Genomic DNA, 13,135 nt, shown 5'->3' on the forward strand with positions numbered 1-13,135 from the left:
ATTCACCGCCTCATAAGAAACGCAGAGGGGTTTCGATTACGATTCTACTATTAGGAAACAATCAAATTTTAACGAACCACTCACAACATCGAAGGACGCTTCGACATCAAGGGATCGTGATGTCCAAACAACCACCAAAGCGATGAGGTGAAGCGCTTTCGTACAAGAGTTTCAAGCTTTTAAGAAAGATGTAAGTGTTTTGTTCTCCTTTTTTTTTTTTTTTTTTTTTTTTTTTTGGAATATATTTGCTTTGGTAAGGGTTTTGAAAATTTTGACATATTGTTCTGTCAAAAACACGTAGGTATCGTTCGGGATTTTCTATCGATCTTAACAAGTCCATGGATGATATTCGCAAGTGCATTGATGACAACTTCAAAAAGGTTGTTGAGGCAATAAAGGGAAATCAAACCTCGAAAAGGTAAATCCAAAAATAAAATTAATTTTATTCACAAAATACGATTTTGAATGAAAAGCGTTCCCATACTTTTACGAATAACATATATATGTATTTCACTATATTTAAAATGTACCGAGATTCATCTGAAATATACCAAAAACCAGCTACGAAAAGTAAATATTCAACTTATAGCTATAACTTGCTAGGGGCTACTAAAAAGTAGCTATTTGTGTATTGCTCTTCATTTGGGGTGATCTTTAAGTTTTGCCCTTCAAATTGGTGGTCTTTAAGGTTTGCCCTTCGCTAGGGACCCCTTGGTCACGGGTTCGAACCCCCGCTCACTGAAAATTTAAACTTTTTTTTTGCAAGGCAAAAGTTGTAAAAAAAATGCAGAATTTCAGCCTTAAGGCAGAAATGGGCAGCTCTGCCTTTTTTCTGAACTTATGCCTTGCAAATTTTTTTTTAAATATTAGCCTAAGTGGGGGTTTGAACCCATGACAGCTCCCACTAATCAAGAAACTTTAAAACACCATTTGAACTGCTGAAACTTAAAGACCACCCCGTAATAAGGGCATTCCTGCTAATTGCCCCCATTCTGCTACTGTGATGCGGGCCTTAGCCCAAGTTTCTTCTTCGTCTTGTAAGATCTGAGGCTGACTCGATGAGATGCGAATATTATGGGGAAAAAAACATAAATGTACAAAGTTCAGAAATTTTTTACAAAATCATAGAAGGATTAACTATTTTACATTCCATGACAAGTAAGGATTTGTATACCGTAATAGATGATAAAACATAATCCGGCTACATTCCAGCTAAAAGCCCCTAAAATTTCGTTACAGTCTGTTCCTAGAGTATAAAATGTTGATTGAATATTCATATATCATTTATGTACATTAAAAAAAAAAATGTTAGTAAAGTTAAACTACTCAATAAAGACAAACTACTTTAAACTGAAATTGTTCTTATTAATATATGTCATATACAACACTTATTACTCACATGACATAACAACAGATTTTGTCTGCTCTCATTTCAAAAATTAAAAATGCAGAAGGAAGCCTGAAATCTAACCTCATAATTGCAAATATATACACTGAATAAATTATGTATAAATTACAATAAATCATGTGCAAATAACAATAGATAATTATACACAATATAAGTCATGTATAAATTACACCAAATAATATACCAAGTATGTGTGTATGTATATATAGAAAAACATATTTATATAGGGTATAATTAAGTATATAAGTGGAATATATTTATACAAGGTATAATTAAATATTTAAGTGGAAAGAATGTATACAAGGTATAAATAAATATATAAGGGGAATAAGTATATATACAATATTATAATTGTGGTTAATTGAATATATATATGTGGAATGCATGGTATATATTGTACAACATAGTGCTGATATTTAATAGTGTATAATTAAATAAATATATATGCAGTATTATAATAATGTATAATTATAAATATATACATATACACTATAATAATAAAAATTTAGTAGTGTACAGCGGGGTTAGAATTTACTAGAAGGTGAGAAATGAGTGGAAATATAAATGCTAGTTATTAAGAACTAAGAAGATGAGAGAAAAGAGATATAAGTTGATAAGGATTATTTGAAATATATCCCTTGATTTGTGGAGTTTTATTTCGTGTAGAAATGTTCTATTATACTACGCACTGCTAATTGTATTAACAAGGTTGCTATTTTTGAAAAGAAACATAGTATTGTGATTTCTGAAAATATTTATCAAATATTGATTCACCACGTAAATTCCCAACACATAATGCAGGGAAAGGGAGGGATGAGTCCAATGGACTCGAGTCGAATGTCACATGCATCAAAATATAAGAAAAGAATTAGTAAGGGAACCAGAGGGCACTTATCAAACTCAACACTTGATTCCATACATAAGGCATTCTACTAATACAAAATCACATATGTTGAGCACCATACTATTGTTTTTAGTATAAAGTGAGTACACATTAATTCTTCAGTAACAAAGGTTTTTAAAGCCTTTGAATTTTCAACAAAGATTACAAAGACATAAAATTGCTGTAAGTATACACAATATGCCCAGATAGATCTTCAACTAAAAATTACACTTAAATGGAAAGTCAAAGCGGGCCTAGACTCATAGTTAAATCACACAAATGAGTATCCAATTTCGAACCAAACACTCAACTAGTCATTTTGAAGAATGCATAAAGTGGGAATCGACTGTGACTAAACACTCGCTAAAACTCCTGGGATACTTAATCAAAAGAAATCACATGTTTACACTTAGAAAGATAAAAGAAGAGCCTTGCTCCAACACTTGGGAAGCCATTCATCCTTTAGCTAGAGTGAAATTCAAAAATGACTTTTGTTTATTAGTTTAGGAACAAAATAGATAAAAGGTTGGGTCATATATGTCAAGAAAACTTAACACGCGCTACTGTTCAAATTTCTCTTGAATCTTAACCAAAACACGTCTCTGGAAACGTAGTGGTTTAAAGCTACTGTTAAACAAAAGAGGTAGGTGAGTTAAGCTAATTCTTCGTTAATCACTTGAACGTTAAACAGATAGGGGTATGAACTGATGAAAAGCGAAACTCATGTACATATGGTTTCCAACAAACTGGCAACGTCTTTTAGTCTATTAAGAGGCAAAAAGAGTTTCACAATGAAAATTCAAATAAAATGCAAGAATGATAACTAACTGATTTAAAGGGAGAAAATATTACAACATCTTTTTCATGAAATTCTTTAGCACTAATAGTGTGGGACGGATCTTAGCTTACAACTCTTAAGTTATAGATAACTCAACAAGCAAAATCGAATCTGAAATGTCTTAACAGATTTCAGGAAAAGGGCATCAAACTATGGATTTATTCACCCTATGTAGATTTAAGAGTGTTTAAACATATTCTCACAACAGCCTTCAAACGACTTTTAGAAACACAAGACACTCACCAGATTTTGTGAAAGGATCAACCATACTATAAGCTAGCTAGACGAAGCCAGTACATTGAGGCTTAACAAAATTATATAATACACACACATAATGCGCTTAAGGGAAGATAACACCCTATGCCTATTTGGAGAAAATATTTACCTGAAACGGTCCATATTTCTAATATTACCCGAAATGACCCTTTTATACATTATTATACACTTTTATAGAAGGTTGGTACATTGTCTACAGTAAGTGTATATTGTTGTATATCGTGTGTATAAACATTGTTGCAAAAAAAAAAAAAAAAACTGGGTATGCAGATGTAAATTAAAAATGTGGCTACGTGGATGTAACATTTTATGCTGGATTGTGTATTACTAAAATTATCCTTTTATCTAAAACGAAACTAGTCAAATACAAAGTGTAACATCCCATGTTTCACCTATCGAGATGAGAACTTCAGAAGAGCGAAACGACAAGAAGGGATTGAACTGGGAGGGTGTTTGGATTGGCTTATTTTAAGTGCTTATTGGCTTTTAAGCACTTTCCGTGCTTAAAAGCACTTACTTTTAGGCATGAAAAATACAAAAATAAATCAAAAGCAAAAGTTGGATATACCCAACTTATGACTTTTAACTTTTGGCTTAGAAACTACTTTTTAAAAGTCAATCCAAACAACTAAAATGATTATTAATGAACACATACAAATGGCTCTTAAGCATGTACCAGAACATGTCTTTACACCTTAAAAGAACCAATCATGAAAACAAACAGAGAACATGCTTCGTACATCCCGACCGAATGATAGGGGATTTAAACAAAACGGAATCAAAGAACAACTAAAAAGGGGAACTGGGAATTACCTAAAAAAGGGGATGGTGACAATAAAGGGATCCAAACCAGTAACCTAATGTACAGAATTAAAACTAATGTAGTCTAACTGCATAATTTTACGTAGAACAAAACCGAAGAAATAAAATAAGAAAATTATATGTTGTGGAGCAGCGAACTTGGACGAGTCAAGTCAAGGATGCGATTCTTAACCTTTCACTGAACACTTTACTTGGGCCGGTAAAGAGAAATTAAAAGCGAGAAAAAGAAAAAAGAATTAGAGTTAAGAATTAGAGTTTGGGCAAAGGTGCAAATATATCTCTAACTTTGCGATTTAGAGCAGATATACCCTTCATTTATCTGGTCTGTATTAATGTTCATTTTGCTTAAATTGGAAATTGGGATTTTGCTTAAATAAGGTCACCATTAGAATTGACATCCCAATAAATGAGTCAAAATTGCTGCTATTATTAATTTCCTGATCATGTTGTCGACTTGATCCCTCGTTGTTGACCAAGTGGTGGTGGGTGGTGAGGTGGGCGGGTATTTTTTGAAAAATATTTTTCACTAACTAACCGAACCTGAGAAAATAAGCAAGCAATTTCCTACCAACTCTACTGTTCCTTGGATATGTATTATGTTTCAGAATGCAGCTAGGCCAAAAGCACTGTTTATTACTTGGTTGCACTTGCCAGGTAAGCTGCTAACTACTGATAGGTTAGTGAAATGGGGAATTAAGGTGGAACCTAAATGTTGTTTATGCCAGAATTGTGGTGAGACAAGAGAGCACCTCTTTGTGCAGTGTGATTATACTAGAGCTCTGTGGAATAGGGTGTTATAGTGGATGCAAATGCAGCCTTACTCTCCAGCAAATTGGGAATAACATCAACAGTGGCTGATTGCTATGGCAAAGGGAAGATCACAGAAGGCTCAAGCTGTCAAGATGCTATACACTGAGGTTATTCATGTCATCTGGATTGAGAGAAAACTGAGAATCTTTGAGAAACAAAGCAGAAGTTTGGAAAGTGTAGCGAAAGAGATTGTTTATGTTTTATGTGTTAGAGCTTCACCTAGATTTCAAAATGTATGTCATAGTCTTAGATTCTAGCTTAGCTCTTGTGTTTATTTAAGGACTGATAGTGAGTTAAGAATATAACTTGCTACTGATTTGTAATGCTCTACTTTGGATGTTAATGAAAAGTTTAATTACCAAAAAGAAAAAAGTAAGAAATTCACTCATTGTCTGGGAACACATTTTCCTTTATACCGAACACACCCTTATTTCGTACCCTTTTCTGGATTATTTCTTTGTTCCCGTTCCTGGGATGTGTAAGTCTCTTACTTTTCCCTTTATGTTTTGTTCTTTATTTTCAGTAATTTCTCAACCTTATAACACATGGAAAAAGCCTCCTCTTTATCTGTCTTTCCTTGAATACATTTTCTTTTTAATTGATTATGATTTGCTCCAAATCTGCTTTCACATTTGTTATAGGGGTTTGAACTGATCATATGAGATCAAGATAATGAGATCTTTAAAGAGTTACTTATAAATTAACCTGCATATTTGGGTCTTAATTATGGTCTCATAGTACGAGAGTCTGCTCATCTCCAGTACTTATAATCCCTCTAATTAGTTCAGTGCACAGTTAATTTTGAATTTGGCTCCTCTCCGTTACACTCTCTCTCATCTCCTCAGGTATATATTTAGATGGTAGACACTTGTCCACCTAATTTATGTTGAGATTATAGTAATAAATGATGAGTTCTAAAAGTGATTAGATGCTCACTTTTAAAGCACTGCAATTTTGTTTGTTATGTGTATGTGGTTTTCGACCTTTGATTTAGTATAAAAATGATGATTTGAACAAGTTTACAGGTTCATAGCCTCGGTTTGGTCCTGTTTTATAGTACAAGTAGTTAATGTGTATTTTCTAAATTTCATGAGTTAAGGTATGGTTTTACTTGATCACTAGTATGGAATTAAACTAAGTGTATTGATTAAGTTTTGTTAAAATATGCTGTTGAGTCAGCAATTTGAACCAGTTTGGTAGTATTCGAACAATATTTTTCAGATCCCCATTGTGTCATAAGTTGAAACTGCAAAGATGCACTACTCCTTAGCATGTTAAATTGTGTTCAAGTTAAGAGCTTTATTTCTACTTTGTCAATTTGCAATCCCTCCAACTAAGTACTTACACCTACAGTTCCAATTTGAGGGTCAAGAATTCAAACTTCTTAATCGAATGTGGTGGTCTAGTTACTAATTATAACATTGGTGGTTGGATTATTAATATTGATCATTTGTTAATTGTACAAGACTGTTTTATTCAGTATAGCACCGTACCCATACTAATTTTTCCTTTCCATGTACATGTGAACTCCTGTTTATGATTTGAAAAGTGAGCATCTTATAGAATATTTGGTGAATAACAAAGAACACCATCGAGGATTGTGGTGAGATGAATAAAATCTTTTCACTCTTTATGATTAAAAAAAATATATAAAATAATTCAAAACGAGGTTGAAATTAGAGAAACTTGTAGAGCAAACAGCTATCTCTTTTGAACACTCCTACCTCACGTCAAACATTTACACAAAAAAATCAATCGAAATGAAAAAAACGTGTTTCTCCTTTCTTTTCTTCCTCTCTTTTAATTTACTTTCCCCTTCCCATTCTTTTTTCATTTAAAATAGATGAATAGAAAATGTCCCACCATAAAACGTCAAAAAAATAAATCATTAGCAGAAGACCTACAAAAATCCAACACCATTCCTATGATTTCTCTCCAAAAATCCTTCCAACACAACTTTCTTCTTGTACTCCTCCGAGTTCAGATCAACGCCGCCAGCAACGCCAATTTTTCCGGTAATGATCGCTTCATTTTCCGGTTGTCGAAACCGAGGGAGAAAATAAAACCAAGCACACGTACAAATAATGGCACAAGCCTTGCCCCAAAACAACATTATCAATAGGGTCACCATTAGAATTGACATACCAATAATTGAGTCAAAATTGCTATTATTAATTTTTTGATCATGTTGTTGACTTGATCTCTCGTCGTTGACTTTTTCTGTGGCGGTTGCCACCGGTGATTTCTTCTGTTTTGTTGGTGGCAGAGATGCTGAATGGGAAAGTTTGATCTCATGTCTGTCTTTTGTTGAATTTATAAGGTGGCTCAAATTATGAGTACTAGAAATTGTAACACTTTTTGAAAACTCATTTCGACAAGTTGAATAGTCACGTACGTTGTCTAATAAGTGATCCAAACTTTTGTTGTTTCTGTGGTTGATGTCCTCTATTTTAAGATCCTTTGTCTGAAAATAACGAGGTAAAAAAAATTGTTAAACAAGTGTATAATTCATTTAAGATGAGAAAAGGAGGGCAAAAACAAAAAGAAACGGAGAGAAATACCATGTAATTTTAATTTGTTTAAAATACTATGTGTGGTGCTGGGATTCTTTAAAAGTACTGATAGGTTCATGTGGAATCCTCCAATAGTAGTAATGTATCTTTATTTTTTAAGAATCCGACACAGATAAGACAATTATTTTTTAAGAATCCGACGCAGATAAGACAACATATTTGGAGAAAATCCGAGTAACGTACATTACTACAAAATCTTGTATAAGTGAAAATATTTGAAAAGGGGGAAGAAGTCTCATACTTCTCAAAAGAGCATCATCATTTGCATAGATATCTAATTAGGAAAATATATAGTATCAAAAAGAGAAACGAAAAATGGGGGAGAATTGTATAAACAAATTTTGGAGTTAAGTCTTGGTGTTAATAATTTTATTAAAATAAAAAAGCGTTAAACTAATTAATCCGTTGGCGACAAACTTTTCATTCTATAATTTTAAACCAAATAAGCACTAAAAAGTAAAAATAAAAATGAGGAAATCATGCAAAGAAAATCATGTAAAATGGGAGTAAAGTACTTTTGTCCAACAAATGAGCCATTGTAATATGTTAAGTTGTCATTAAAGTTACTGCTTTATTTTTATGGTTGCAAAAAAAAAAAAAAAAAAAAAAAAAAAAAAAAAAAAAAAAAAAAAGATCCAAAAATAAATAAATAAATAAGAGTACAGATAACCACTACCTAGTCCAAAATCCATAAGAGAAAGAGAATTAAAAGATACAGTACCTATAATATTTCAAATAGAAAGTTTTCTACACATGGATTTGGAAAAAAAATAAAATAAAATTGAATGGTGATATCTAGAAACTCCATCTATATAGCGTAAATCGAATTTCTTTACTTTACATCACCTTCTTCGTATGAGCTAGGAAATTTATTAAATGGAGGACGTTAAACTTATTATTTCACTAAGATTTAATAATAATAATTTTAAACTCCTTTCTTCCTTTTTATAATATGGTTTCTTCAACTTATAGAATCTTTCTTTAGTTAAGTAAAAGAGAAATAAAGCCCTGGTAGGAAACAGTTTCAGCTAAGGGGTCTTACACAACGTGAATTCATATTAATAGGAGCAGTGAATTCTGAATACAGAATGAATATAGAAAATAATTAAGAGAATACATTTTCCAGAATATGCAATCAATTAGTACTATATATCAAAATCACTACTAGTAATATTAACATACCTTATTAATAACCTTCTCACGTAAGTTTGTTTGACTTTGATCCTTAACCAAACCCTTCTTCTCCGGCTTCACTACATGAATTTCTCTACTACTCCGGTTGTCAATCTTCTCTGATATGTCCACCGGAATAGTTTTCGCGATCGACGAATGCTTCCTTACAAACTTGGAAAAAGAGAACAAAGACTTGTTTTTTTTCTTGGCACTGGTTGATTTATTAACAGATAGGTTTTTATCAATAATGGAAAATCCAAAACAACCAAGAAAATAAGATTTTCTGATGGATTTTTTCTTTTTGGGTCTATCTTGATCCATTTGAGTCATGGAAAATGAAGAAAATAGTTTTTGGCATGGAGGAAGAAAAATTTTAGGAGAAGAAAATTAAGGAGTGGAGTGGTGGAATTGTCTTTAGGTGTAGAGTTGAAGTCGCTGGCAAATATTCTTAAAAGGGAGCAAGTGTTGATTTATATATCTAGATGGTCAAGGTATTAGAACTAGTCAAAATATATGTGTTTATGAACAAAAACATTGGAAATTTCATGTCAATTTCTCTTACGCTCCATAGATACGTTTTTCTTTTTAATTTTTTTACACAGGAATGACTTATTTTTTATATTTATAATTAAACTTCTATAGGCTATAGCTAAACAGTAAAAAATGTTTATTAATCCTAATCAACGATAAATTAGCGAGTCGATTATTAAAAAAATATTTTTAGCTACATATTATTTAACAACGGATAAGTACTTCGGTTTTCAAACATAAAAAATTTGTTGCCAATCTTATTTAATGGTGGATTACCCAAAATTTTTTTAAAAAAATCATGTTAGCTACGATGATTTAGCGAGTGATAACTTCTATTGCTAATTAAACAACAGCTATATGTTGTGAATCCTATTTAAAGATAGATTAGTGATGAATTTATAGAAGTCTTGTTAGCTACAAAGTATTTAGTGGCCGATTAGTGACAAATTTCTTCCTAATTAATTTCTGCTTTTTTTGTAGCAATGCTTTAAACTTTCTATTTACTTTCAGTGAGATATATATAGCTATACATATCTTTATATCTTATTTTAAATCATAAATTTCAAAAATCTTCAACCTTGTTAAATTCACAAATGACATGGAGGGATTTTTTTTTTTTTTTGTTGCGATATATATTTTTCTAAATATTGAAAAATCTTCTTACTATTAAGAATTATGAATGGATAAAATATGTGTAAGTTTATTTTTTAATTGTCGGCCAACCGCTGTGGGGTTTGGGAGTGGAGGGACTGGACTTCGTGGAGAGATTAGTTTTCCATAAGCACGTTTACATTAATTATTCTGTTTTCTTCCTAAGCAATTCTATAATTTAAATATTATATTTAAAAGTATTAATTATATAAATTAATTTATAGCAAAAATTTTCTTAGAATTTTGAATTTATGAGTTATGTATTTTAGAAAAGAATAAATTTTATGCATATCAAGTGAATCTTTTCATACAAATAGAAAGTTTGTGCTAAAGCTAGCTATTAATTTTGTCGAGTGTCGAACTCGTAAGTAGAATTTTAGCTTCTTCCTCTCTAAATAAAATTTAATCAATTATAACAAATCATTATGCTATTTTTTAGATTATTATTTCAAGTTCTATATAGAAAGATATATATCGTTAAAGTCATCATAATATATATATAATATATTTTAAAAATTACGTAAAAAGATAAACTCTACATCTAAACTTAGATCCTCTCTTCTTGATCTCTTTTGTTGATTGCTAACTAATTTTATTCTACTTTAGCAATATAAATGGTCGAGTGACGTCAAACAAATTGAAATCAGTTTCACGATAACTATATGTTATAATGAATTTGGCTTTTACGTCTTCGTTTTGCTAATTGCATGTTGCTTCTAAATGAGATTAATGTTGTTTTGTTGGCTCTCTTTTCCCCATAATGTCCTTGTTTGTTTCTACGTATTGTCTTGTTCTGTAAGTTCGTTGAAATCAACGACATCAAGGTGTGTTTGGTAGGAAGGAAAATAGAATTTTTTTTTAAAATATTATTATTAGCCGTTTGGCCATGAAAATCAAAGATTTTTCACTTTATTTAGAATTTTGAAGTTGGAGTTAAACCAGTCAAATGGATCGGGCCGGGCCGGGCCATTTGAACGTGGCCCTGGCCCGGGGCCGGGGTCGGGCTTAGCGAGGAAATGGGTGTCCTCCTAGCCCCTACCCGGATAGTGGGTACACCGCGGGCTAACCGGGCCGGGTTTTAGTTAGTAGGCCGGGCCGATTGTAGTTTTTAAAAAAAAAATTCTAATACTAAAATAGACATTTACATTTACTAATAATAATAAAATTAACATTTACATCTAATGATAATTTTGCTAAAATCCAAAAAAAAAAAAAAAAAAGTTTAGTCGTTGTCCAATTAAAGAAGCTAGTCACGCTGTAAATGCAGTCCACCTTCCAACGGAACACACTTATTACAAATCTATATGCTCTGTATAATAGTTGATAATTGTTATATGACGTAAATTTATTTGGCTATTAGTTGATAATTTTACCTTTTTCCCAAAAAATTGAAGTGGGTCAGGCGAGGGCGGCCGGTCTTCAAACAGGGCCATCACTCGGGCTTACGGGCCGGCTACCGAGTCGTCCACTTTGTCCCAACCCCTAATAAATCCCACCTAGCCACCCCCTTACCCCCCTTAGTCTGGTCCATACCGTGCCAAAGGTGGGCCGGGTTTACCATGCGAGGTCAGGCCCGGCCCAACCCACTTGACAGGCTTAGTTAGAGTTGAAGATAAAGTTGTGTTTGGTTATAGTTTTTGTAAAGAATATTTGGTTGTTTGAAATTTGAATGTATCTAAAGTGAAAAAAGTGGAAAAAAGTGAAACGAGATTTCAGGTGTTTTTTAAATTTCAAATACAACTTCAAGTTGTATTTATAATTTTCATGGCCAAACACTAATTTCTAAATAAATTGAAATAATTTTCTGAAAAAAAATGAAAAATTCTCATGGCAAATGAGTCCTTAGTCTTATAAAAGACGGCGTAGCAGAAAAAGGTTGAAATAATGGTTGCAAATGTATCTTTAAATTTTCAGAACAATAATTTTTTGCTTATATGCCTAACATAAGAGAAAAATAAAAAACCATGTATTCCTATTTCCTAGGAAAATATTTTTCAGAAAATATATTTTTTCGTGGAATTTTTTTTTTCTTTCGGACTAATCAACAAAAAGTTCTAGAAAGCGTTAGCGGTCAATTTATGCAATTCCATTTGATCGAAGCCATCATTTTTAACCTTAATAATCTCTATTTGGTCTTCAATGCTTGTACAGCTATTGGTCCTCATAACTATTTTACAAGATAATTATAATCGCATGATAGCAACTTGACCCTTCGTTTTCCATGGATAGATTTTTTTGTTCGACCTTTTTTCAAAACTTTGCAATTATTTTCAGTTTTTCAAAAAACTTGAAGAAATAGAATTTGGGAGCTTTTCAAGTTTTCCAGAAACTTGAATAAATGTTGAAAGTTTTGGAAAAAAAGAAAAAAAGGTGTATCTTTTTGCGAAAAATATCAAACAAACACAACTATAGTATATATATACTTTAAAGAGTTTTTGGTCAACAATTCTTTTACCTTAACTATTTTCCTTTCAAATGGGATTGTAACTTACATATTACAATTCGAGGTTTCTTTCTCTCTAGGGGTCCGGGTAGGTAAAGACAGAATTCAGATTTTGAGTTTATCCATTATGGATTGTAAAAAAGATAGCGTGTTGGGTTATGATAAAGTATTTATACATATTAAATGAATTTTTAAAGATAAATACAGTGTCTGAATCAAAACTAGTGAGAAATACCGAACTCATAAACGGACCTGTAGCTCTGCCCCTAATTGAAGATTCAAGTCATATGAAAGGTAAATTGGGTAAAAATAAACACAAATGATAAAAAGAAGGGTTTTGGAAAATTAGAACCAAGAAAGTCCCAAACATGAAGTCAATAGTTGGCTTATAGTTTGATCATAACACTCCCATATGAAAAACATGTCCACTAAGTAATCTAACTGAGGAAAGTAGAACAACAAAATATTTTAGGAGCACCAGCCAGGAGATTCCATATTTGAACATTAAAGCTCTCTTCGAGAAAAAAAATAATCCAAATGGTCCTTAACATATAGGGGTAGGGTTATTTTGGTCTTTTGAATATATAATCTTTACCCAAATAGTCCTTAATATTTGCAAAAAGTGGACACTATTAGTCCACAACCATAAGTCTAAAACATCCAAAATTTCACGTTAAGTATACGAGTAACATCCAACATTTGAAATTTCTGCCTACATCGTGGCTAA

The 13,135-nt window shown here is 31.9% G+C and overlaps 1 protein-coding gene across 1 annotated transcript; it reads right to left on the minus strand.

The window, feature by feature from the left end:
- Positions 1-6,740: 6,740 nt before the first annotated feature.
- On the minus strand, positions 6,741-9,217 carry LOC132060982 (uncharacterized protein At5g23160-like). The gene is made up of 2 exons (XM_059453873.1): positions 8,793-9,217; positions 6,741-7,501 (listed from the first exon to the last, which is right to left on the minus strand). Exons 1-2 carry the CDS (start codon positions 9,111-9,113, stop codon positions 6,938-6,940), a joined length of 885 nt encoding a protein of 294 aa, XP_059309856.1. The 5' UTR covers positions 9,114-9,217; the 3' UTR covers positions 6,741-6,937.
- Positions 9,218-13,135: the final 3,918 nt, after the last annotated feature.

This window comes from Lycium ferocissimum, chromosome 6 (genome assembly GCF_029784015.1).
Source record: "Lycium ferocissimum isolate CSIRO_LF1 chromosome 6, AGI_CSIRO_Lferr_CH_V1, whole genome shotgun sequence".
In the NCBI taxonomy this organism is placed as follows: Eukaryota; Viridiplantae; Streptophyta; class Magnoliopsida; order Solanales; family Solanaceae; genus Lycium; species Lycium ferocissimum.

What these genes read in the sequence shown, in the direction of transcription:
- LOC132060982 (XM_059453873.1), bottom strand. Translation starts at nt 9,113, where the DNA reads ATGACTCAAATGGATCAAGATAGACCCAAAAAGAAAAAATCCATCAGA. An exon ending in GTGAGAAGGTTATTAATAAG is followed by an intron (nt 7,502 to 8,792) that starts GTATGTTAATAT and finishes CGTTATTTTCAG; the next exon opens with ACAAAGGATCTTAAAATAGA.